The 25,257-nt window shown below is 43.3% G+C and overlaps 1 protein-coding gene across 5 annotated transcripts in view; it reads right to left on the bottom strand.

The window, feature by feature from the left end:
- The window catches only part of LOC139329176 (arf-GAP with coiled-coil, ANK repeat and PH domain-containing protein 3-like), a 54,845-nt gene extending 30,113 nt beyond the window's left edge, over positions 1-24,732 (bottom strand). For all 5 annotated transcript variants that reach the window (XM_070959355.1, XM_070959357.1, XM_070959358.1 and 2 more), the window contains exon 1: positions 24,483-24,732. In XM_070959355.1, the coding sequence (XP_070815456.1) occupies positions 24,483-24,529 (47 nt within the window). In that variant the 5' untranslated portion in view covers positions 24,530-24,732. The remainder of the gene's footprint in view (positions 1-24,482) is intronic.
- Between the last annotated feature and the right edge of the window lie 525 nt (positions 24,733-25,257).

Here is a 25,257-nt window from a genome sequence, read left to right as displayed (position 1 = left end):
GTTGATCACAGCACAGACCTTTCATTAAGCGGTCTGAGTAATTTGTCGCACTTGAGCATGTCAGCGTGCAGCGTGACCCACCAAACTGCCAGCTACAGCTTCTGCTCATTTGCTGCATGTCAATTAGAAATACAACACTGCACATACAAGCTTCACTCACCAACAGCATCGTGTTCCGCATCATGTCACTTAGACACACTTTGATTCAATGTCAAACAGCTGTTCAATCTAGAGGATAAGCTCATTACAAGCGTTTCGTGTCTCGGGCGGCACACACTGCCAACAGACAGTGACTGGCGAGGATGCAGAGACAACATTTAATACAGGAGCGACTGATTCGTTATTGATCCAAGTTTTCAAGATTCAGGGTGCTTTGTGTTTGCTTCCGGCATGCATGTTTGTGCGTGTATGTCAAAGTGTACCGGGAATTATGTGGAGCTTTGAAAATCAATACACTAAGAAGGATGTCAGCTCTGGCAAGGTTAAACATATAAAAACAAAAACAGCACAAAATAGGCAAATGTGTGTGTTTGAGAGTGTGTGTAAGCTTATCAGATCAGTGTATGTCTGTCCTTATTTGTCCCTTTCAACAGGCCCTACAGTTTACAGTATCTCAGCTATTAATGTGTTTCCTTTAACTAAGTGCACAAGAGCGCTATGGGATTATTAGATTATGGTTAATGCTGAGAGACACGGGAGCTGCATGAAGACAACAAGGCAGCGAGGAACAAGATGTCAAAAGACACTAAGGAACCCCCTGAAAGCTGCTCTGCTCCGCTCGATGCTGAGGATGATGATGCTGCAGCTCACCTCTGGGGGGATGGGCTCATGCTCACTGGCAGTGGTAGCATACTGTACATGGTCTGACATCACCAGAGAGGGGGGAGGGGAAACTCACGTGCACAAGCTCCACGTGCACTGCCATCAGCCCCAACAATCATCCACATCAGTGTACACAGTCTATTCTTGTCCCCCACGCCGTGTGTGTACTCGAGCATGAAGTTTGCGTGGCTATCCTCTCGCATCTCTTCACACGACAATGGCGCACGCACACACACACACACACACACACACACACACACACACACACACACACACACACACACACACACACACACACACACACACACACACACACACACACACTTCCAGCCCAGAGACATATCTGAGCCCCCCATGTCTTCCAGACTCGATGTGTCACATGGCATCACATCCACATCAGCATCACTTCAAGGACCAGAGGGAACAACAAGTCCTCTGATACCAGACGAGCTCGGACCCACTGGCTAAAATAGTCACATGCAACGAGACATTAGCAAAGATATTCACTGGAAATGACATGATACATTACGCACCTTGAGTAGAACAAACATTTGACTATGCTGGGTATGACTGAAGAAGTTAAGCTGTTTAACAAGGGTGACTGGAGCCATAGTGAACAGGTAGAACTGGAAAACATCTGCTTCAAAACCGAAACCAAAAAATACAGCATCTCATCAAATGTAATACAAAGTGTGTGCGCACATGTGTGCCCTGGATCAATCTCCGTTTACACCCAACCTCCTCCGCAGCGCTTCCGAATTTGAGCCACTGCCCAAAAATGCATGTTCATGTGTGTGTTTGTGTGGCAGATGTGTGTTTTGTTTATTGCACACATGCAGTTTATTGTATCCCTAATAGTTTCTCATGTAATTTTAATTCTGCTTTATTTGACAGCTGACTCAGCAAGGCAGGCCGAGAGGGGCAATGACCTCATTTTCTACTGACATCAGGTGGATGGAAAGCTTCATGTGCAGTCTGCAGACAGAGACACACACACACACACACGCATGTACGCGCACACGCAACTTATAATGTAAACAAATGAATGAGATGTAGGCTATGACACACTGAGTAAGCACACACACACATAGAGACAGACAAACAGAAATAAATGAATCAGATGCAGAATTTGAGACCACACACACACACACACACACACACACACACACACACACTGACCCAGAAACCTACTAAATATATGGTTTCATTAGAAAACTCTACTGTGTTAATGTGTATGTGCACTATGTCATTTTGATCCATTCAAATTAACAGGTACCTGACTTCCTGTTTAACAGGTGAAGAGGAAAAAGTGGCGGGGCTCATGCTGCTGTGTGCTGTTTGCTGACAGCTGGAACATTTATCTAAAACAACATGTGCATGCCTCAAAGAAGAAAACCATAAATAAAGTTGCTTTAAAGGATCATCATGCATGCTTTACTGTAGTAATAACAGCTTGAGGTTGTCTTATATGCATGCATGCATGCCTAATGTCGCCCGGCCCTCATGGGCTTATGAGACACTATTATCCACATCCTTGCTGAGAACAGACATGTCAGACGTAGCACATACAGCTTGAGAGGGTGATAGGAAGATATATGCAAATTTGTCAACCATCTGATATGAGGTTGCATCAGTAACCAATATTCAAGGCTTGTTTGTATGACTTTAGCATCAATGAAATAAAGTGTCTTGGTTTGTCACATATTTAATGCAGTGGATCATCCATTTCTCTCTGGTTATTTAAATAAATGGATTTTCCAGAAAATGAACAATATCATGATATATCACATGATCTATATTTACAATGATAGACTTCTCTCCATATCATCCACCAAAAAGGGTGCGTACACTCAAATCAATTAGATTGTTCCTTTTATTCAATTTTCAGTCTTAAAATTTAGCACATTTTCCATATCACTCAGTCCATGGCATGCAGCACCATAAAGCACACTAAAAGCTAACCATACGTAATTAACACAAAGATTCAAAGACAGTGACTGTCTCCATCACACACCCAAACAAGTGACCAGACAGTAACGTTTGAAGAAAATGTAGATTTCATGAAATTATTTCAGTATTCTTTTTGTATTTTGGAGAGTAAAGGTCAGATATTTAATTAGGAGGCTTGCTCATGACTTACTGTTGCATGTCTTGTAAATCAGCTGATTTTCAAAGGACAACATAAACCAGAAAAGGTTTTGTTGTTATTAAGCTGCCTGTACTGCATGTAGACACACACACACACACACACACACACACACACACACACACATACAAACACACATACAAACACACAAACACACACAGTCAAAATGTACAGTCTCATTTATAATGTATACACACTTTCATCATCCTCCACCCACAACTTCAGACTGCACACACACATACACACACATCAAAATATCCCCTTCCCAGAATTCCAAGCAGCAGCTCCATGGCAACCATTCATTGACCCCAATCACCATGGCAACAGGCATCAGCATTACTCAGTTTTTTTACTGACCAATTTCCTCTTTGTCTGATGTGTCTGTTCCTCCTCATCTCCCTCTCTTCCTTACCTGCTCCCTCCTTTTCCAAAATGCTCATTTTCCATTATTCTTCTTCTCCCAGGAGGAGATCAGCCAGCACACATCAGCCTGCTGATACAATACAGGCCGGTGTGTTTACAGCGGTGAGCTGTAGTGCGGCTTGTGGTGCATCTGCAGTGCCCGCTGCCACAGGCAAAGTGCCCTTGAGTAGCATGCTGCTCTCTAAAAGCTACAAATGCTCTGTGGTCAGTGCTGCTCACTGAAAAGGCATCATCATAGCATGTCTTTGTTTTTTTGCTTTATCGCATTCCCATTAGCTTCCACAAAGCACTCGCTAATCTTCCTGGGGTCCTCATTAGCATATCAAGAAAAAATTAAAATTGCACTGTATCAATAAGAGCAAAGTGTAGGCCAAGCATAAAGATCAGAAAGCAGAAAACAACAAACAACAGAAAACCATGATAGAAACAAACACGCAGCACTAGAAATTCAACAGACAAAACGGTACCGAACCAGCTGTGACACCAGTATTAAGTGCCTTCTCTTTCTCAAGGTACAAATATTTGCCTCAGTAAAATCTAATCAGTGGGTTTAGATCTTTTTACTTGCATTGAATAATATTAATTTCAAGATTTTATTCTTGAACAAAGTGACATTTCCTTGATACTAACGATATGATCTGCATCTCTCTACATACCGCCACTGAAAGCACATTAGAAACCACTTGAAATCACTCACTGTGTTGACGCTGATTGGAGAATTAAAAGCAGGATGGATCATTTTGCTTTGTCTGAGCAGACGCAGGTGGTTTTGGGGTGGGGACAGTAACTGCAGCCCATCCTTCATCTCTTTGTTCTTACATCCTAAACCACAATCACCCAGCCCCTGAAGCAAAACCAGTTCTGGCCATCTCAAACAAACATTTACAGCTTTTACATTGATCTGCATTGTCAAATGGTTCTCTACAACAGGAAGGAAAGGACGAGTCTTTGTCATATTCTCAAACTGTCTCAGTGCTTTGCTCTAATTTTTGTCCATGACAGCCCCCCCAACCCCCCAGAAATCATCTATTCCCCCTTCTCTCTTTGTTTCATTTGTAGCCGCCTCCGTCTGTCCATCTGACAGTCTGTGCTGTCTGCCTGCATGCTGTCTGTCTGCAGCCCTCCTTCATTAGCTGCTGGCATGAAGTGGAGAATGTTTTTGTGTGGGATTTAGAGAGAGAGAGAGAGAGAGAGAGAGAGAGAGAGAGAGAGAGAGAGAGGAAACGACAAATGCACAGGTGAACATATATTCATGTATGGACTGTTTCATATTAAAATGAAAACAGCTCCCTTTTCACATCAGAAAGTGTTCAAACACTTGAAGCTGTTCAGTCATTCACTAAAAATGCAACTTGATTCAAGTCTCCATCATTAACACACGCACGTGCGCAGACTCAATTAAAAGAGCCTCCAGTGAATGATCGTCTCACAAATCGCCACACTGGCCCAAACAGACTACCTTTTCACACCAATAACAAGCCAAGCCAAACACTAGTATCTTATGTGTGGCTAACAAAGACGCTTTCACTGCCTCCCCTTAAACCCCCCCTCCCAACACACAACAAACATCACACTCATTCCCTGAAAAAACATTTGACTGCGTCGATGGCTAAGGATGGACAAAGAGACCAAACATGATGCTGATAAATAGGACAACCATCACTTGTGTCCTTGGGTCTCAGTTTAATGATATTACACAAAACTGGACAAAGTAACGTGCTGATCCAGTGCTCATCTGCAAAACTCATCAAACTGCAGCAGCCATTCAGGCAGATTTTGTTGAACTAGTCCTTTAAGATAAAATTGGTGTAGGTGCACATTTTGAAAAGCATGCACATTTGCTTTCTTGCTGAGATTTAGCTGAAAAGTTTGAAACCACTCATATCTCATATCATAATGATACTCATATATAGCCAGCAGCCAGTTAGCTTAGTTTAGCCTGGCTCTGTCCAAAGGTGCTTACTAACACCTCTGAAGCTCGCTAATTAACCATATGACCAGACGAACTCCAGGAAGTTACTGCAACCCACCAAGAAATAGTCCCTCACAGAAGTCCCTAATAAAACCACAAAGTGTTGTTTTTATACTTTGGGTTTATAGTTTAACAAACAAGATATAACATATTAATTAGGGGGTTTACAGGTGCTGGTAGAGCATTACCTTTGGACAGAGCCATGTTAGCTTTACACCTTGTTTTCAGTCTTTAGACTATGTTAAACTAACTACATAAGATATTTTTAAAAATGTGAAAACTGGCCATTACTTTTCCTAGAGTGCACTACAGTATAGCACTCCTGTTCTGCGCTTTAATGCAAATGATCACAGCAAGAAATGTGACTACAGTGACTGTTAAAGAGGATGCGGCTCTCCATACTGGTGGATTATGCTTCAAACTGGCAGGGGCATCTGTCAGGCATATTTGATTGAGGTCCAGTCTTACAGTATACATGATCTTATGAGCAGCGCTGGATAATGGATGGTGGCTGCACATTTGTCTGTGCAGCTATATAATTCGACAAAGCATTACCACAAACACACTACTGGAGAGTAGATACAGTTTCTCTTCTTCCCAGCAGCTGTTGGACCACCTGCCTGCCGGCCTCACTAAAGCAGGAACGTTAGCCTGAATGTGACGTCTTTGTTATCATTACTAATAAGCAGCCGTTCTGCACGTCACTCTCTGTAAACACGATGCATTTCTAAATATTTCTGGTGGAGGATTCTGGGATGTGGGAACATCATTCTACCATTCCAGAGTACATTCCATCAACAGGCCAACAGGAAGTGCGCTGGAAGCTTCAGAGCGCACGGACAGAAATGACTTCTCTCTAACGTATTGTAGCCGCAGCTCAAGCCAGGTGCTTTTTCTCGGAAAATACAACATTTTCTCTCCTCTCTTGCCAGGAGAGAAGGGCTGCGAGTGAAACAGGGAAAAGTCAGTGACTGTTTTCCACAGGAAGCCACTCTGCTGACTTGGAGAAATGCAGCGTGAGTTACATCATCATCAAGTGACCATAATTGTTCTGTTGCCAGAGTCTTAAAGCTGTGTGAGTGAAAGAAACAAACATTATATCTAAAGGCACACACACATACACACACATATATATATACATACAGTGTGTATACACACAGGCACAAACACACATATCTGTCCGTCCCTCTGCTGATCCCATGCTTATCCCTGCTGTGCATTAAAGTGGTAGAAAATTTCAGCACATTTTCAGCTTCAATCACTCTGATTACCATAACAAAAAGTCCCTCTTAATGTTCTTCATGTTGTGCCTCATTTCGCTGCATCCTCACAGCAGGAGGCAACAGCACTGATCTCTCATGTCATGGCTCTGTTTGGAGGTCACTAAAAAGTAACCCACAATGTAGACTTGGCCATTATTCACTCCTTTGATGTTGGCAGATCATTTCAAACACTGCAAAAGAAGGAATGGATGAAAAGATGCAACCACAAATTGATGATGGCACTTCAAACCTCCAACATGTCATCCAGGTAAGCTCTACCTGTCATACTGAAACAAATATCTTAACAAGCTTAAAATCTGACAAAAGGCAGCACATGTTGGACCCACACTGCCTTGTGCCCTATATTCCAGGGGTGGAGAGCTGTGGCCTGGGTGGAGTTTTGGTGTTGAACCATCTAGGGCTCGAGGGCATGTTTGATCATGCGCCACTCACACTCTGAGGAATGTGCACTCACAGACTCACTCCCCACAGAGTGCAAATCACGGGCCTCATCTTCTCAAATTAGGGGGTTAAAGAAACAGTTGGAAGACAGAGAGAAGGACAGACGGTGCATCTACGACTCTGATCACGCACAGGAACTTCAAGATCACTTGCCATTACAGCAACGCCGCCTGTGTATTAAAGGAGGTCTTTTTCCAAGCAAGTATGGCATGACCCAACCTAAACACGGCTCAGCGAAACTCCCACCACAGACTGAAAGCAGCAGGCAGCCAAAAAGGACAGCACGAAATTGGGACTGCGAGCTCATCCCAAACTCCAACCTCTTTAACCTCGGCTGACCTCCCAGTGGGGCATAAGCAGCAGCCGACACGCACACATACGCAGCCTGCATGAGAAACGCAGGGGAGGAAGAAGACCCCCTGTGGCGTATAAGCACTTTGTTCCCAGGACTCATTTGCTTCTGTCCTCTTTGCGTCCATCCCATCGACTGCCGGCTGATTGTAAGGAACGGTGGAGTGCAGAGATGGAGTCACACTGGAAGACAATATAATGTCCAGACAGATAGTGGCTGCGAAAGAGTGAAAGGAAACAAGCCATTATCCCCTCTAGAGTCAGGAAAACAGGACAGACAGCACAGACTTGTATACTGTCTCGGGGTCTTGTGTTAAGGCCACAGCTAAATATTTACACCACATCAGTGTGTTAGTCTGGGAGGGAATGAATGCAGGCAAAGATGTCTCAGCAAGACTTTTAGTTAGAGAGACACAAGAAGCTATATGTAGTGGATACAGAAGCTCCCCATTGGCCATTGTTCACACAGAAAATAAACAGTTCAGCTGGGCAGACGGCTTACAAGGGATCAGCATCAGTCTACAGTCAAACAGCATTTCTTTGGCTGCAGCAATAGATGAGCCATGAACTGAAGGTACTGTGTCTTGAATGTATTTGCCCTGCTGCCTCTTCACATCGGAGGAATCAGCTCTCTCATTTATGAGCACTATCGTTCACAGGAACATGGAAAAATGATGCTGCTTTCTGCTGCAAAATCCTTCTCAAAGCACGATTTTATAGTGTAGAACACACTTGATGTCTTCACCATACACCGATGACTCCACGCTGCAAGACCTCAAGAGATATTATGATGCTGTGATGCCAATGACTAACCCAGCTATGTATCACAACCCCCACACAGCCAGAGCTGAAAGCCAGAGAGAGAAACTAAAATCAGAATGAAAGTGCATGTTATCCTTCAGGATATTTCAGCTCTTTCCTTCCATCAAACCAGGCTTTTTTATTTTGACATACTACATTAAGACGACAGCGTGAGGGAGTCTTCTTTGAAAACAACAGCAGAAGCAGTCAGCTTCAAACTTGATTAGCAATGATTAAAATACTGCAGAATTTGGATTCCAGCCACCTCTGCAAAGCACCTGTTAAAACTTGTGTTACCACATAAAGAGGAAGCAGAGACTCTACTTTATACACCTGTCACAAGAACATTTGAGTCACCACCACTTGTTCCCAACTGGTTTGTAAAACGGTGATATCTGACTGCAGAGAAGATAATACAGATATTAAAGGTCTGATAAAGGTTACAGGTTTGCAGGTAAGCTTAATCTGAATTCTTCAGGCTTTGCACAAGGAGCCACTGTTCTTATTAACTCGGGACAGAGGATGACTTCTTTCTTCAAGAATGTCTGGCACAGATAAGGCCTGCCTTTTGTCTCAGCCCTGAAACACACACACGCACACACACATATGCATAAGTCACTGCAAACATGTATACTGAGTATATACCGTTTTAAGATGTCAGACTTAAGCGCATGCACACACAAACACACACCTGGCTGATTGTCAACGTCAGAAATCTGATCCCATGTGGTTACTGCAGGACATCTGACACGCTGAGACAGAGGTCTGTTTTAATGTCGTTTAGAGGCTGCCTAGAAAAAGCTGTCTTGTAGGGCTGGGAAGTAAGTTTATTAATGTCTATCATCTCTCTACATAATTGCATCCAGATTGTGTTTCATATCTATTACCCCTAAATGAAACATAAGTATTGTTTTTTACTTGTTTTTATGTCATGGCAAGATGTGACGTACGCCAGGACAGTCACAAGATAAATGTTTTAAATCTGTCACAAGATGAGAGCTAAAATGACAATGAAATACTGTATGTTGGATTCAAGGGGACGTCAATCAGTTAACTTTGACAATGGGATCTTAAATACTCATTGTTGACTCACGCTTGGTGCTGCTGAGAAGTGACATTTTTACTTGTGACAGGAAATATTTCCAGATTCAATCCCATGGCGTGTGATCAATGGGAATGTGAACTGCCCTTTTTCTCTTATGGGACGCAAACATCATCCAGGAAGCCCTCCAAGCAAGATGTTTATGTTTGTCACACCGAATAGGTCATGGCTTAGTTTAGAAACAGGTGAAGTAGTGCGACAGCATGTATTAATATTTGATTACATCCCTCTTCCCACACTAACCTACAGTAGCAGAGCTAAAGATATATGTTCTGGGTTGAGGTGCCTATTTATGGCTCAGTGTGTGCATGTGAGAGAGAGGAGATGCTGCTTTGATCCAGCTGTGCACCAGAAGAAAGAAGCCTGCTTCCCTCCTGTTTTATCTGGCAGCACTGACCAAACAACAGAGGAATAACCCTCCTGCTGACACTGCAGTCAGATGTGCCAAAGAGGAAACAACCATCAATTTACAGTTTTATCCAAGAACACTCCATGAGATCAGTGCCAAAAAGTCAGGAAGAGGCACAATCTGGCTGGCATTAAGTAAGCTCCTGATCACATACATCTCACTCAGCTTGATAAGATCTTGGCCACAAAGTAGCCTGAGGTCTGGTTTGGGTTTTCTGGGGTTAGCTTTGTATACGCGGGACAGAAAATGTGTCTGTGTATCTGTGTGTTAGCACTGTGACAGACGGCCGACCTGTCCAGCCCTCTGTAAGTATAATGGGATGCTGGGGTTTAGAAAATGCACGAATGGATAGTTTATTCATGGCAAAGGTGAGCTCATATTAAATCAGCTTTGCCATACTGAAACTGGAAGTTGTGGGTGCATGCATGCAAAAACATACATCACTGTTCAGTTATGCTGCTGTAGGATTAGACTGTCGGGGGACATGCAATGATACACCGAGCTCCTCTGTTCTTCTCTCCCTCTCCACCTGCACACTTTCATGTCCTACCAAGGTATGTTACTAACTTTACTTCTTCTCCAGGGTCTTTATACTTTCTCATCTCGTGGGTTCCCATGGATAGTGGTTGAACCTGGATTGTGAAATATCTCCTGCCTGACATCCACTGCAACTGCTACTACTATTCGCCATACTTCCTTTATTATTACATCCATAGTGCTGTATTACAGACATATGCTATCTGTTACCAACATGAACAAATATCCCATATATAAATATATCATGTATATACTATGCTATATATACTACACAAAGTTAAGAGTATGTTCTGTGCCAGCTCTATGTGGAAAGTGTGCTGAGGCGTGATTTGGCGCTATATAAATAAAAACTGGACTGAATTAAATTGAATTGTTTGGCTGTAATGTTGCAGTATTCAATCACGACAGTCAACCGAATTGAAGTGTGAAGCTATCTCGTGAAGAATCAGGCTGTTCTGACATTTGCATACTCAGGATTGAGGGAGTCACAGTTTGATCACAGCTAACACTTCCAAATGTCAAAACACCAAGAACACGACACAATGCCTAAATTACTATGAGCACACACACAAAAGGATCCACTGATTTTGTCAGCAAAATAAACACACACACACTTTAATCTAAAAATCCTAAATGGCCCATCAGCACATTTCTAAAAGTCACACAGACCTGAATGCTTTCCATGAATGGTTGCTCAATAAATCTCTCAGTCACACGCACACACACGTACACAATCGCTCCCTTATCTCCGAGTGTGTGTGCGTGATGTAAGAAAGGAAATGGAATCCGCTGAGGAGGCCACGTATGCCATCTGGGAATCACAGGATGCCGAGCTCACAGACCAGACAAATTTAGTTTGGGATAACATTTATACATCTAATGAACACTGGGACCGTACTACGAATTCCTTTATGTCTTATAACAGTGAATGTCCAGTTTCTGTTGGCCTCATTTGGTGATTCATTCACTCGGTACAGCCTTTCTCAGTACCAACCTATCGTATAGAGAACCCCAGTGTCAATCCCAGTGGCAAGCAAACATGTTACAAAATGTAATTTAACTGTGTATTAACTAATGACTACACGGATGTGTGGTATCGGCGCGACAGAAGAGAAGAGAGGCTGGGTGGAAAGTGGAGGGAAGGTTCAGGGGCCGAGACAGAATGAAGAGACAGGTTTACATTAACACAAGGGGTGGTCTTACGCAAGACCCCCACACACCGAGACAGCTAGAGAAACAAAGCAAGCCAGAGAGAGAGCCAGGGTCTGGAACATGTGTGCATACAAGTGTATGTGTGTGTGTGTACAGTATACACATCGTGACATGGCATAGCTTATTAAAAAGGCATTGGAATCATTTCATAAAATAATGAATCAATGTGAAAAGGTATCGTCATTTGCTAATAAGCGTCTAACTTTCTTCCTGAAAAGAATAATGTGAAGTGTTAATGTGGGGTCAGAGTTGAGTTTACTTAGTTGCACTGAGTTTATGAGAGTTGTTCAATTTTAAGGGGATTTGCTGCAAAAATCTTAGCTGGAAAACTAATAGATGAACCAATGTTATGATTTTCAGTGTTCAGTAGACCTGCTGTGCACTCAATCAAAAGCTCTGCATGGAATTGCATGGACTGTATCATCAGTGTATCGCGTAGTCCTTTCCAGGAAGAAACCTGACAATCAATTCCATTTCAGGAAAAGTTTTTGCAAACAGAGGCATTATTGTTATGCAAGACATTTCAAATACATCTAAAAACCTACAGACAACAATAAAATGAATGCATGGAAGATGAGCATGCATCTTATTTCATAGACCTGCAGTTGACCAATTCTTGCCAATCATTTCAATATCATTTTCATATCATATCAAGCCTGTCATCCCTGTTCACCATCTGTTCACGCTCAAATGATTGTAGTGTCAGCTGCTCTTCTCCATTCTGTTCTACTTTTAACTACAAGGGGGAAATAAAGCAACATGAAAAAGGTGTGCATATACTGCCGGCCTCAATTCAAACTTCACCAAAAAGTTCGTAAAGTGCACAAAGACAGCTGTTACAATTTTGCACCATTTTTGTAGTCACAAAGTTTAAACTGACTACACTCCCTCGACTATTTGATGCAAATAGTTTCACAAGTGTGGAAACAAAATGTGTGAAAATGGAGCCTTGTTCTGAGGTGTTCTAAAGTGTTTCATTGCTCTCATGTCCAAAGTAAACCGCAGGATGCATTCACTGTGAAACCTTTAGTTATGCTTGTTTCACACACAGTTCAGCCTTAATCTCCCTCTCCGGCCAAAGTCTCTCTTACAGAGCCACCCTGCTCGGAGAGCTTCATCTGCCTACTACACAGTAACATATGCACACACACAGTGGACACACACACTGTGGAATTGTGTGGAATTGTGTGTAATTCCCACAAGCCCCATACCAAAGCAATAGTATATTGAGCATGGTCGTCCTTCCTTCCTGCTGCAAGACATATCGTCCATGATAGACCGGTGACTTTGGCTTCAGCTGTTCTGATTTTTCCACTTGTATGCAACGGGCAATCCATCCAACAAATGGAAGGAAGCACACCCCATGTGAACGAGTGCATGTGTGTGTGCGACTTTGTGGGGGCGGGAATGATGGATCCCAAGAAAGTGCGGGACTGCTGACATGGCAGATGGGAATGTTTTCATTTGGTTACAAGGGATTCCACAGAGATCTGAGGAAGGATGCAGGCTGAATAATGTAAGGACGAGGAATGCGAAGAGGGAACCCATCAGGTTTTAAGAGAGCAATCAGAGTTTCTGTCTCTCCCCATGTCTTTACAGGAGATTGGCTTGTCAATCACACTTGTGGTTTCAGCACTGCAGGGGTGTTTGGATTCAGTGAGGATCGGGGCTGGTGGGCTGCCAAACACGCAGTGAGCCTGTGTCAACAACCTGTGATGGAACAATCCCTCATATATATCCTCATATATATACTGAAGCTTAAGATTAGGAAGGTAAAACAATTATTAAAAAAAAAAAAAAAAGCTCAAACAAATGGATGTTTGCGAAACACGCCGGAAGTTAAAGACAGTGGTCCAAAATTCTGCGGCAGACCTGTTTAGCTTCCTCCACACAGCGTCACATACCGCCCTTGGCGACAGGAACGTGGGTGGAGGGACTGAAAAAGAGACTGAGAGGGAAGCAGAAGGTACAAGAGTAAACAGGAAGAAGAAACAACTCGCTGAGAATAATAATAGGACTTAAAGGGAAACTACAGTGCACAAAGCAGAGAGAGCAGAAATAAAACAAAGGCAGAGAAAGTTAGGCCAAATCTGAACCAGCTGCTCAACTGGATCCCAGATGTGAGAGAGCTAGCGTCAACACACACATGCACACACACACACACACACACACACACACACACACACACACACACACACACACACACACACACACACACACACACACACACACACACACACCATCTCTCCTCCTAGTTTGCATGGGATGGCAATGAGCCAGAGTGAACCGCATGACTATTTCATTTGTCACCTCAGGGAAGCTGTGTCCGAGCAGCGGCTGCCATTTGACAGGACAGCTGTCCTCTTCCTCTATTGCACTCTGTCCTCTTTCTTTTGTGGCTGTTTTCTGAGATGTTTATCAGCGATGTGTGCGTTTTCATTCATGCTCTGCTGCCAGGATTTCTATCCAGTCCACTATATGACTCATGACGCATTCAGTGTATTAATGCCCGAAATGTCAGGCAGGTTACCATGACAACAACGCGCTACAGTAATGATGGAGACTGTTACTCCTTCCTCGCTCTGTCCTCAGTCTACACCCTCCTCTGAGTCAATCCATCCAATCAATCCACCCGTCGGTCTCTATGCTCCTTCTCTCTGTCTGTCCATCAATTATATCCCCTATCCTGTCAGCCATTATATCATCCCTTCAGCCAAACCAATTTCTCTTCCTGCATCCTTCTAACGACATCTAGTCAGAAAACAGACAGACAGACAGACTCAGGTAATCTAGTGAAACCCAATCCACCTCCTAGCTGCAGTCCTGACATTGATTCATATCCATCCCACAACCGCATTACCAATAATGGGCGGAAGAGGAAGAGAGAGAGGAGGAGGAGGATGAGGAGGAGTAGGAGGTGAAGGTAAGAGGGTGAGAACAGGACAGAACACCTGTAGGATAGATGCCAAGAGCGACGGCAACTGCCGCAGTGAAAGAGAGAATAAGTGAGGGTAAGCGTGAGGGGGATGACAGATGTTGACAAAAGACATCTCACTCTTTATCTTCTCCTGTCTTTTCTCTGCCAGTTGGTGAAACCAGTGGAGTCGTTTTTGAAGGTGAGCAGGGCCTGGCGACACCACATAATTCCCATATTGTGTGCGGATGACAAACATCCACTTGTGGCTAAGTGTCTCTTTTTAAAGGAGCTCAACTGTTAGTCATACCAACGTCAGAGGAAGGGATTTCTTTGACCAACTATGATCCTGCCTGATAAACAGACAAACAACTGAGGAATGTGTGTGTGCGAGTGTGTGCACGCACGTGTGTGTGTCTGATGGATAGACAGTCCTGTGGAACTGGCTTGTCCCGATACATTTCTAAGTTTTGACATGAGTCACAGGACGTAAACATTGAGGGCTGCAGTTGATATTTAGTTTAGTTTGGAATGGTCCAGCCTGACCAAGAAATGCTGCAGAATGAGAAATTATTTACTGATCCTTCGACCCTGCTGTTTAAAGAATTGCAAAATTGTGTATGAAAAATCCCAAACAAACAAAAAGCCACCATGAAGTTGAAAGTTCTGTTCCTGCAGACAAAGGCCAAACTGTTTGGAGACCTGTTTTTTATGCATCAAGCAGTTTGGACTCTGCTGTGTGAGACACCACTGGCTGATTGACCCTTTCACCCTGCAGAACAGGACCATGTAAATGGCTATGTCACACTGTAGTACCATACCTACCATGCTGCATACCTCTCTTTAATGTGTGTACGGTATGTGCAAACACACACATGCTGCTATATGTTTAACAGCGTTATGCATATGTACTGATGTCTTGAGAGGGTTTATCAATTCATGCCTAAATGTGTCGCTGCTAGCTCTGAAGTCTGGCCACATTCCACATATTACACGCCGGCTGGTCCTGTTTGTTTCCCTCAGTGAGGTTTAACGACTTCCTGGGGAGGTAACTCTCCACGGCAAGTTTTGGGGTTCATGGTTCAGACGTGGCTTCCACTTTGAGTCCTTAAAGTCTGAGCGTCTAAACCAAAGGTCAGCGTGTGAGCGTTTGTCAGTCAGTCACTGGGACAAAACATATAACTGCCATAGCAAGCATAAACAACAAACAGGATTTGGGAGCCGGAAAAGGCTTCAAATCTGCAGTTTAGTGAAGACAAAAGAAGTGTTTAAACTGGGCAGGAGACCTGAGCATAGACAAACGTTTCTCACTGAGAAAATACTGTTTAGTGCCAAGATGAAGAAAGCAGGCCAGGAACAAGATGCAGGCAATTGACTTAATAGTTCTGATTCGAGTTTCAACAGGCCTTGGCAGGATTTTAACAAACTCCCCGTCAAATCCTGATCTCAGCGGGGATGAAAGATGGCAGTGAGAGCTGTGAGAAGGTTCAATTTGTGCCACATTTTTCACTCATGTAACCCCTGACAGGAGTCCAATTTGTTCTGAGCCTCGATGGCTAAAGTTAGGACCACTACATACAAACCTAACTGAGCCCGCAGTAGAGTTGTTTTCCACTGTTTCATATGCAGCCTTCTCAAAATAATGCCAACAATCCTTTGACATCATCTGATGTGCCTGATCTGAGCTAGAATGACTGGCGAGCAATGTGAGGCATGAATCCTGAAGCAGCGTTGACAACACAGGACAGTCACATGTTTTCCAACCAATACACTGCGTGGGAGCCAACATGCTAGCCGAGTACTAACATTAGAGGCTCTGTCTTGCTCTTTATTTATCTATTTATGTAATGATTACATTTTTTATTTACGATACTGTCTGTATTACAGTGGCTATCTCTACCACACAATACCATGTTTCATACATGGACCAACTGGTCACAATGCTGACTTTCTCCTGGCACATTCTTTTACCTATATATCATGTACGTATAGTCGTAATGTCCATATTTAAGAGCCTTTTAGATGGCTTTTAAATTAAAATGGTTCCATTGGACAGTGTTCAACCATCCGATAGAGTTGGTGCTGTTTAGCTTAACCAGCTGTAGCTAGCTGTTGCAATCTGCAAGCAGGTCAGTTGTCAGCATCAAAGCCTTAAATGCACATTTGTACATATCAAATCCAAGAGAAACACACTTGCTGCCTTCCATTTTAATCTTGAAAAACTAGAGCAAATGTTAAACTGCACTGAGGTTCAAGAATCATCCTGTGAGGCATCACTTGCTCCATGGGCTAGATGGGTTGAAGGTCAGATTGATGTCATGGATAAAACCGTTAAGCCATGGCGAATGGCACCTGAGCTGACAAATTATGAATATTCCCAATAAGCACAGAAATCCTCTGTGCAACAGACTGAATGCTGGCCAGTCCTTTGAACTGCAATCAGACAGAGACTGTGCCAACTCTACTTTATCCTACACACTACTGCTGAATGGGAAGGGGAACTGTATTGAGGTTCTCAGGATAAGAGGCTGATAGTGTGTGAGCTATAATAGGGTGTGTAGGCTATCCAGTTGATTTAATCAGAGTGTGTGGTTACTGATAATCCTATTTCATATATAGGGCCCACACTAAGTCCCCCGGCAACACGTGCAGCAGAGCAGCAGAAAATCTGCTGCACCGTGGATTCAGTGGAAGTGTGCACGTGCTGGACTGATGCTCTCATGAACATGTCGAACTACTGTATGCCTGACAAGCAGGCCGAGGCAGGAGGATGAAAATATGATCAGCCTTCATGCTGGCCGGCAGGCACACACATATATGCATGCACGTGTAACAGAAGTGCAGACCAGATAAGGACGGTGAAAAACCACATATAGGCTCCAATTACTCCATCATAACCGTCACCACTTGCTAAAGATTTGGCCGGCACACATGAATTTAAGAGTAAAATCAGTCTGACGGAGCATCACTGGCATATACAGTGAAAGTTTAAAAAAGGCTCCAAAACATAAATTTAGCATTTTCTAAAGTCTGAAAAACACTGTGGAAACTGTGCTGTAAAATACTGTTCCATAATTTCCTGACAATTTCTATTTAAATTTACTGAGTGTATCATCTCCAACCTCCAAAAACAAGGAACAATAGCAGCACTGGTAACAAAAATAGCCTAGATTTTTTTTAAAGGCGCAGTTGTTGAAAATTAGAAGTGGGTGGATGGTTTCTGATGAAAGAGAAATCCCTGTTAAGCCTCCTTGATGTGCGTTAGACATAATTCGGTCAATCATCAGTGACAGGAGCACCGCGGTGACACACCTGCTCTGACGCAATGCTTAACATTCAGGCAGAGCGCGGAGATGTTCCTCTTAAGTCTACACGAGGGTTATGATTATTCCTCGGACATGAGAATTGGGCTTCTGTATGAATGATCAGTCTGGATTAAGCCATCAGATCCTGTTTACTGGTAAACACTTAATCTCATGCTCCACATTTGTAAGCAGAGAAGCAATCGCAATCCTTGCACTGCACAACGTTTGCAAGCAAACAGAAAGCGCGCAAGATGCTGTGTGGGCAAATATGCGGCTTGCAAGCTTCCTGAATTTTTTTTCCAGATTTTTAAACAGCTACTGAGTCCAGCCATTTTTTTAAAAAATCTTTTCTCATTTGAACCACTTTGGGTCATATGGCTCTAATTTACTGAAGTAGCGTGGTCGTTTTATCATCGAGGGGCATCAATTCAACACACACATGCTTGCAAAACCAACAAGGGTGGAGCTGCCCTCTTTGTTCAGCTGGTCCACTGTCTTTCAACTGTGAATGATCAGAGAAAGAGCACCACAAAGTTTTACATTAGAACAGCAGACAACCCACAGATGCTTGAGTGCCAGTGGAACCAAATCTGGCATCAACCTGTCCTCCTGCCCACCATCACCACATCTCCACCGCCACAGCTACTTTGAAGTAACCACAATTTTTCATGCTATTGACATGAGAGACGTGTTTCCTGCAGTTCACAATTGGAGCGTTCCACCGAGGCCTCTACCTTTACACACGCACAGTGAACTAAAATATTTATGGGAACTGATGGGGAGGATGTCAGATGTTTTTATGAGCCTCGATGCTCTGCATTGTCTTTGTGTGACACAGGTTACAAGGGTTTAAAAGGTCAATTGGTGGTTAAATGGTTGCTTCCCTCAGGGGGGAGGAAGACCGTAACTGGTCTCATCACCAACATCATTAGGAGTTTGTTAAAACCCATCTGCCATATCACTGTCTAACCTTTCAGAGCTGTTAGCCAATAATAAGACTGAGTTATTAGCAGGTAATTAAAACTACTGCATGTGCCATGTGAATTACTAAGTACTGAATATTTGATGTTGAAATTTATAGAACTGAAATTTTCAGTAGTCGATTTCAAATGATATATCGATTTTTAATATTCAAAATCTATTTTCAGAGTGCTAAAAAAAATAAAGACCACACTGTCTGATGTGTTCAGTTATATTCGGTATTTCACACCACATACACTGCTTATGCATGTCACAATGGCAAAATGAATATAGCTTAAAGTGAAATAATAATTCTTTACATTTGCAGTTTTATCCAGATTAAAAGACTCTGACCACAAACTTCTGCTGATGCATTAGAGCCACCATAGATATGAAACAGACATAAATACATCCTCCCATGTGTGGGACTAAGTCAAGCATGAATAAATTGTTTGACCTTCCTATAGCTTCAATGGAAAACCTATTGCTCTGAGTGGAAAATCCCTCAAGATGAGGGCCAAATGCAAGAGATTTGCTTGCTGTTTTCTGGTGTTTGCCAGTAAACACTGATGGAAGTTCTGGGACTGAGCGGTTTAGCGAAAAAGACAGAGTTCTCAAGCAGTGCAATTTTGTTCAAGTCGTCTTTAGCATAACAAAGAACAGGACTGATAAAAGCTTTAAACTGGATGGGGAACCTCCATATATGGAGGGTAAGAGGATAGGGATTCTAGGCCAGCACGCCATTTTATTTTCTGTCAGAGCACATCTCCTGCGTACGTGGATGCATTAGCGAGAGTGGTTGGGAATGAGTGTCTTGACATTAGCAACTTAATGTGAGTGGTCTGGAATCTTTCTAAACGTTTTGCCAAAGACTTGATGCTGCAGAGAGGATCTATTTCTGGTCAAGTTCAGAGGGTCACTGGGCTCTGGAAGAGGTTTTCTCCAAAATAAGTGAAAGACAAGCAGACAAGGACATTGGGTGTATTGCTGAAAGCTGGCACTTCATACTTCCACAGCTTCGGTCTGGGACACTTTCCAGGCATCACTGCATTAGCAAACACGCAGTACATCACTGTCAGCCCACTCTGGCAACAGGTTATCTTATTCAGCGCTTTAATGCATTTTATTTTCTACTGTAAAATCATCTGCACTGTTTCAAGGTCAACATGCACTGTTCCATTTATTCTGTCACACAAACGGGCTCTCTCTGCTGGCACGCACCGCTAACAGCTGTGAGTGTCTCTGTGTCGAACGTGACGAATACGCGTCTCTCCCCGCATCCTTGACCCAGGCAGAGGGAGAGGTAGTTGCCGAAGCGACTGATCACCCTTGGCATCAGCGGTGCTGCTTTCCTTCCTCCTGCTAGAGGAAGCAGCGTGGTGCATATTTACATATTTCACAGGCTGCTGACCAGTAAGAATTCATTATCTCAGATAAGAAAAATGATGGCCTGTGTAAAAGGGGAATTATAGGTGATGATGACGCAGGTAAGGAATAAAAATGCAACTAGTGAAGAGAAACCAGGGCACCAGACAAATACCTAGAGCATCAAAAAGCACTTTAATCGGCCTATAAACGCTTTTAAAATAATGTATGAAATTACATGCAAGAGGGGCCAAAAGCCTCTTTTTACATAGCGCTTTAAAATCTTTTTCCAATCCGGTTCACTAATGACTTAAAGAAACTTAACACTTCCCTTTATCGAAGAATATACTATAATGCAAACTGCCTCTCTTTTCCATAGGATTTATTTATTTATTTATTTTTAATTTAAGTTCTTCAAGGCTACAGGTTGCATTAACTTAATTATAATGGGACTTAACATAGCCTACTGGGACTGCAAAAGCAGCACAGGCAGTAACATCTCATATTCATAAAGGTGCTGAGGAAGGCAATGAAAAATCATCACTTAGCTACAGTCAACATAATAAGACATATGTAGCTTGTTAATCTTTCCCACAGAATGTGGGGTTTAAAAGCTGACGCTCACAAACAGGTTGTGACCTCCAATCCGCACGTAACCTCACCTGACAAGGAGCAAGAAAATGCAGCAGATAACAGGTGAGAAAAAGAGCCCAAGAACACAAGAAGTTACCGACAAAAAGAAACTTCTGAACCGCCGACGATGCTGCTGAGATGAACGTATACTTAAACATACGTGTGATTTCCAAAGTTGGGAAATTCATCTCTGCTGGTGATTACTGATAAGAAGCTTTGTGGCCACTGCTTTTGGTTTGGCTGAGTATTTTTTGCATGGGTCTGTCAATCAAAACAATGAAAAGAAAAAAACAAGTAGTTTTATGATGCCGTGAAGCAGCGTGGGATCATGGGAGTCTTCATTGTTAAACAACCAGCACTGCCGATGAAAACCTGATGTCTGATGTGACCCTGGCGGCGATGATCACTGAGGAGGTAATGTATTAAAGTTTTATTCATGGTGTGTTCAGTCACATTCACTGACTCGCTTCCTCAACATCTTCAACAAGATTCCAGTTTGTCTGTGTCAATAACACATCATCATATAATATAATAACATCACAATAACACATTTGCATAATGGCAGCTCTGTGTCCACTCTGCATATCCGTGTCCTCCTGTCACTTTCTGAGTCTCGTTGACTAATTCACTCAACCTGTCTGGACAGCCCGATGCCGTTTACTGTCTGTAGTTGGGATAAAGAGATGGAGACAAATGACACAGAGAGGCAGACAGGTGCGGCTGTTTTCTCCAGATCTGTAACCTCCCTGCTGTACACTCACTGATTACCCAGCATTTTCATCTTGTTTTGAGTTCACACATGACACAAATGGATTAATGCAGTGCAGACACGCCTGCAGTAAGCTAAGATAGCATCACAAAGCAAAGGTTACCACACGGGAGTCTGGCACCTCACCAGCTCCACCAAAAACCACAGTTATTTACAACAACTACACTTTAATCTTATAAATCAATCACCCTGCTAATTATTTTACTGCTCGTGTATGAAAACAGAAAGTAGTTGAGTGGACAGAAAACAAGCGTCTCAGACTGCCTGCGGAGCCGCAAACAGTCGACAGGTAACCTTGGGACAAAACCTGCTTTAGTCACAGTGAAACTCATCTCTGTTTGGGAAATTCAAAGTGATGATGGTGTCTCTGCATAGCACCCACTCTCCTCTTCCATTCTTACATTTCCTGTCCTCTTTTCTCCGACCGCTCGTTTGTCTCACTTACAGCAGTTGTTGCTAGGCAACAGCTCACACCCACATATGTATATTAATACTTGCATCATAATAATACAGTCAATGAAAAGGCTAAATTAAGGCTGTAAAGGATTGTATAATACTTCCCTTTAGAACCGCTCAGTCTGAATCTATAAGGTCATTTAAAACGGTTAAATGGTAATGTGTTACACAATCACAGCAGTGTGTGTGTGTGTGTGTGTGTGTGTGTGTGTGTGTGTGTGTGTGTGTGTGTGTGTGTGTGTGTGTGTGTGTGTGTGTGCAGTGCTCTACGCCAGCCACTGCTTATTGAAACATCATGTTCAAATCAGTTGGTTTCAGTTTATAAGAATGACCTTGTTGAAAACTTGTCCGACCACAGTTCTGTTCTGCTATCAAAATGAAACCACAAGCGTGATAACGTCTATGAACTGTCAGCGTAGACCAGCCAAACACTGACCCAGAGCAAAATGCCTCCATGGACTCAGATGACAACCATTCAGTCCCAGTAACTACTGTATGGCAGGTGCACAGGCTTCATCTCAGGTTTGGTTTAGAGTGAATAAACGCAGCAGGTGACTGCTGAACAAAAGGCAGGGAAGAGAAGAAACAAAGAGTTCAGCGTACAGTATGATTGAGGAGGAGACCGAACAAAAAGATGAGTGTTACAGATACTCGTGCATACCTTAGAAATTCATCCAATCATGCGTACACGCATGCAGGACTGGTACAAGTTAAGACTTGAAGTGATAGGGTGTGTGTGAGCTGTTTTATCACCGTGTGTGGGAAGACAGACAGAACCGGCTGTCTTCTGTTTCTCCAGAATGACACAACAAGGAAGAGAAAGAAAACTGGGACACCAGTCACCCCAATATGATGGAAAGTCCTGCGATGACTGTCTTTACAACACTGATAATAGAGCTGATGCAGTTGGTTTATACACGGCAAACTATGTGGCTGTTAAACTTTGAAAATGGTTGCAAAATAATGAACATTCATTGTTTTGAGGGCAGTTTTACAAATTGAAAGCGACTCAGCTTTATGTGCATAAAAGATGCACCAACCATCATTATAATTACATGTTTTTGTCACTGTCATCACGCTCCGGGTATTATGCAATGTTACTTTTTCCCAACTGCATGTAATTTCAAGGAAACATCAGCTTCCTCTGTCAGTGATGGAATTTTCCAAATAGCAATCTTCATACGACCATGGGAAAGTGAACCAGGCATAAAAAAGGGGAAACATGTGAATGCGTGTTGCTTCTCTGCCTCTTCCTGTGACCTTCTGTCCCGGCCATCCATCACTGAGGTGGGACTGAAGCAGCACACTGAACGTCTGTCTTCCTCAGTCTCTTCCTTTCCCTCCACTGTCTGCTTGCTCGCTCAAATCACAAACTATCTGTTAGTCGCCCAGTGTTCAACCAACAAGATAAGTTGTGTCGGAGAGAGAGGAAGAGGGAGAGGGAAACAACAAAATGACAAACACAGAGAAAAGAGAACAAACAGGCAACAGACGGTGATGTGGAGAAACAGCAGAGGAGACAGAAATACAGAGAGATACGGGACAAAATACTTGTGTACAAACAGAATAAACTAACATCCTGCTCCTTCTCAGTAAAACTCTGAATAAGTGTGACTCCCAGCCCATCGCCTTGGCGTAATTATATCAGGGCATCCCTGGCCTACATGCTGTTAGAATCTCCTCTGCGAGTTTCCCAATGGCCGGCGCAGGAGTGCAGCCAGATCAGCACGTGGACTGAGTATGGCTACAACCCTCCACTGGGCAGGCAAGGGGCCAAACAGCTGGATCTGTGCCCAGGATATGAGCTTGGTCCCTGCAGAGAGAGGGTGTACTCCTCTCCCTGCTGCCTCTTTGCCAGCCAGGCCAAAGCTGCTGCTGCTGCTGCTGCTGCTGCTGCTGCTGCTGCTGCTGCAAGGGCATCTCCTCTCCAGTCTACTACAGATCCACACTGGGTGACTGCAGCACCGCCTCTATAAGCAAATGAAAAGGCTGCACCCAACCTGTATGCCATGCTGCAACACTCACTCACACTCACAGGAGGATCTTCTTATACTCTCACTTGTTGTCAGGCCACGTTAAAGGATTGCTCCTGCCTTTTTTTTTTTTTTATCAGGGGCTGATTGAACGCATGACACCAGGACTGAAAAATCACTCAGAATTTTTACACTCAAGCAAAATGGACCCTGCGTGGCAATGAGTGTCCCTCCTCTCATATGCACTGAGCTAACGTCACAACCCAGATTCAAAATTCAGACATAGGAGACACAAATGCCTTCCTGCAAATGTATCACAAATAAGTTAGAATCACCAACCAAATATGACATTAAAAAAAATCCAAGGAATGATGATTGAAGATTGAATCAAAAATGCAAAAAAAAGAAAAGAAAAACGCCATCCTGCTGTTGAACACATGAGCGAATCAGATATTAAACACCGCATCTCGTATCATTTACCCTGTTGATGCCGCCACACATTCTGCATGCGCGGAACGTTCAGTCCCGGTCTAAAAAAAATCATGCGTAAAAGAAGGTGTGCCATTTTTTGCGCACCGCTGTGGTGTGCCGACGAGGAGCAGCCTTACCTGAATCGGGGTGAATCTTTTATACATTCTTCAAAGTCCACCGTCATTTTTGCGTTTTCTCGTGTATTCCCACTTCAGTCTGATAATGTCATTGCCCGCGGCGGGGTGTCGCTTGAACCGTGCGGATGGTGACTGGTGTCCCCTGACGCGCAGCAGTCTGTCACCCCTCTCCCGGTGGCACCGTGACACAAAATGCGAGCTCGGTGCGCGGCAGGCGGATTACTACTACACTGCTGCCGCTGCCGACACAGACGAGAGGCGTAGCTGCACCGTGGAGACTGAAAGAGGAGAGGACAGCGCCGACTAGCTACAACCCGCCGCAACGCCTCCGGAGATCAGGAGGACTCATGAGAGGATGAGAGTGAAATGAGACACAGTAAGCTCTAAAGGAGCAAGCCTGGCTGATGTATATCCAATCAACATCATCCCCAATCTTAGTAATACCGACGTCTATGTACGTACTTAAGGAATAGTCCATAGAATTAATTATAAGGCAAACGAGGGGAAGATGAGAGTTACATTTTAATGTTTATTTCTGAATCCACTCTGCTCAAACTTGGATGCAATCAAACACTAATAGAATAAAAGGTCGTAGATTAAATACTGTCACCTCCCACTGGCGGCTACTGTCTCCATCATTTTGGTCATGTTAGTAGAAAATAGGCCAAATAAACCCACATCTAAAACATTTGCTAGCTTCAACAAAGTCGAGCATCTGACGCTCGAAGACAAAATTTGACATTATTGATTTGACATTTAATACCTGACGTTTATT

This window comes from Chaetodon trifascialis, chromosome 3 (genome assembly GCF_039877785.1).
Source record: "Chaetodon trifascialis isolate fChaTrf1 chromosome 3, fChaTrf1.hap1, whole genome shotgun sequence".
Taxonomy (NCBI): Eukaryota; Metazoa; Chordata; class Actinopteri; order Chaetodontiformes; family Chaetodontidae; genus Chaetodon; species Chaetodon trifascialis.
The sequence above is the reverse complement of the archived record's forward strand: the minus strand, read 5'-3'. Positions and strand labels throughout refer to the sequence as shown.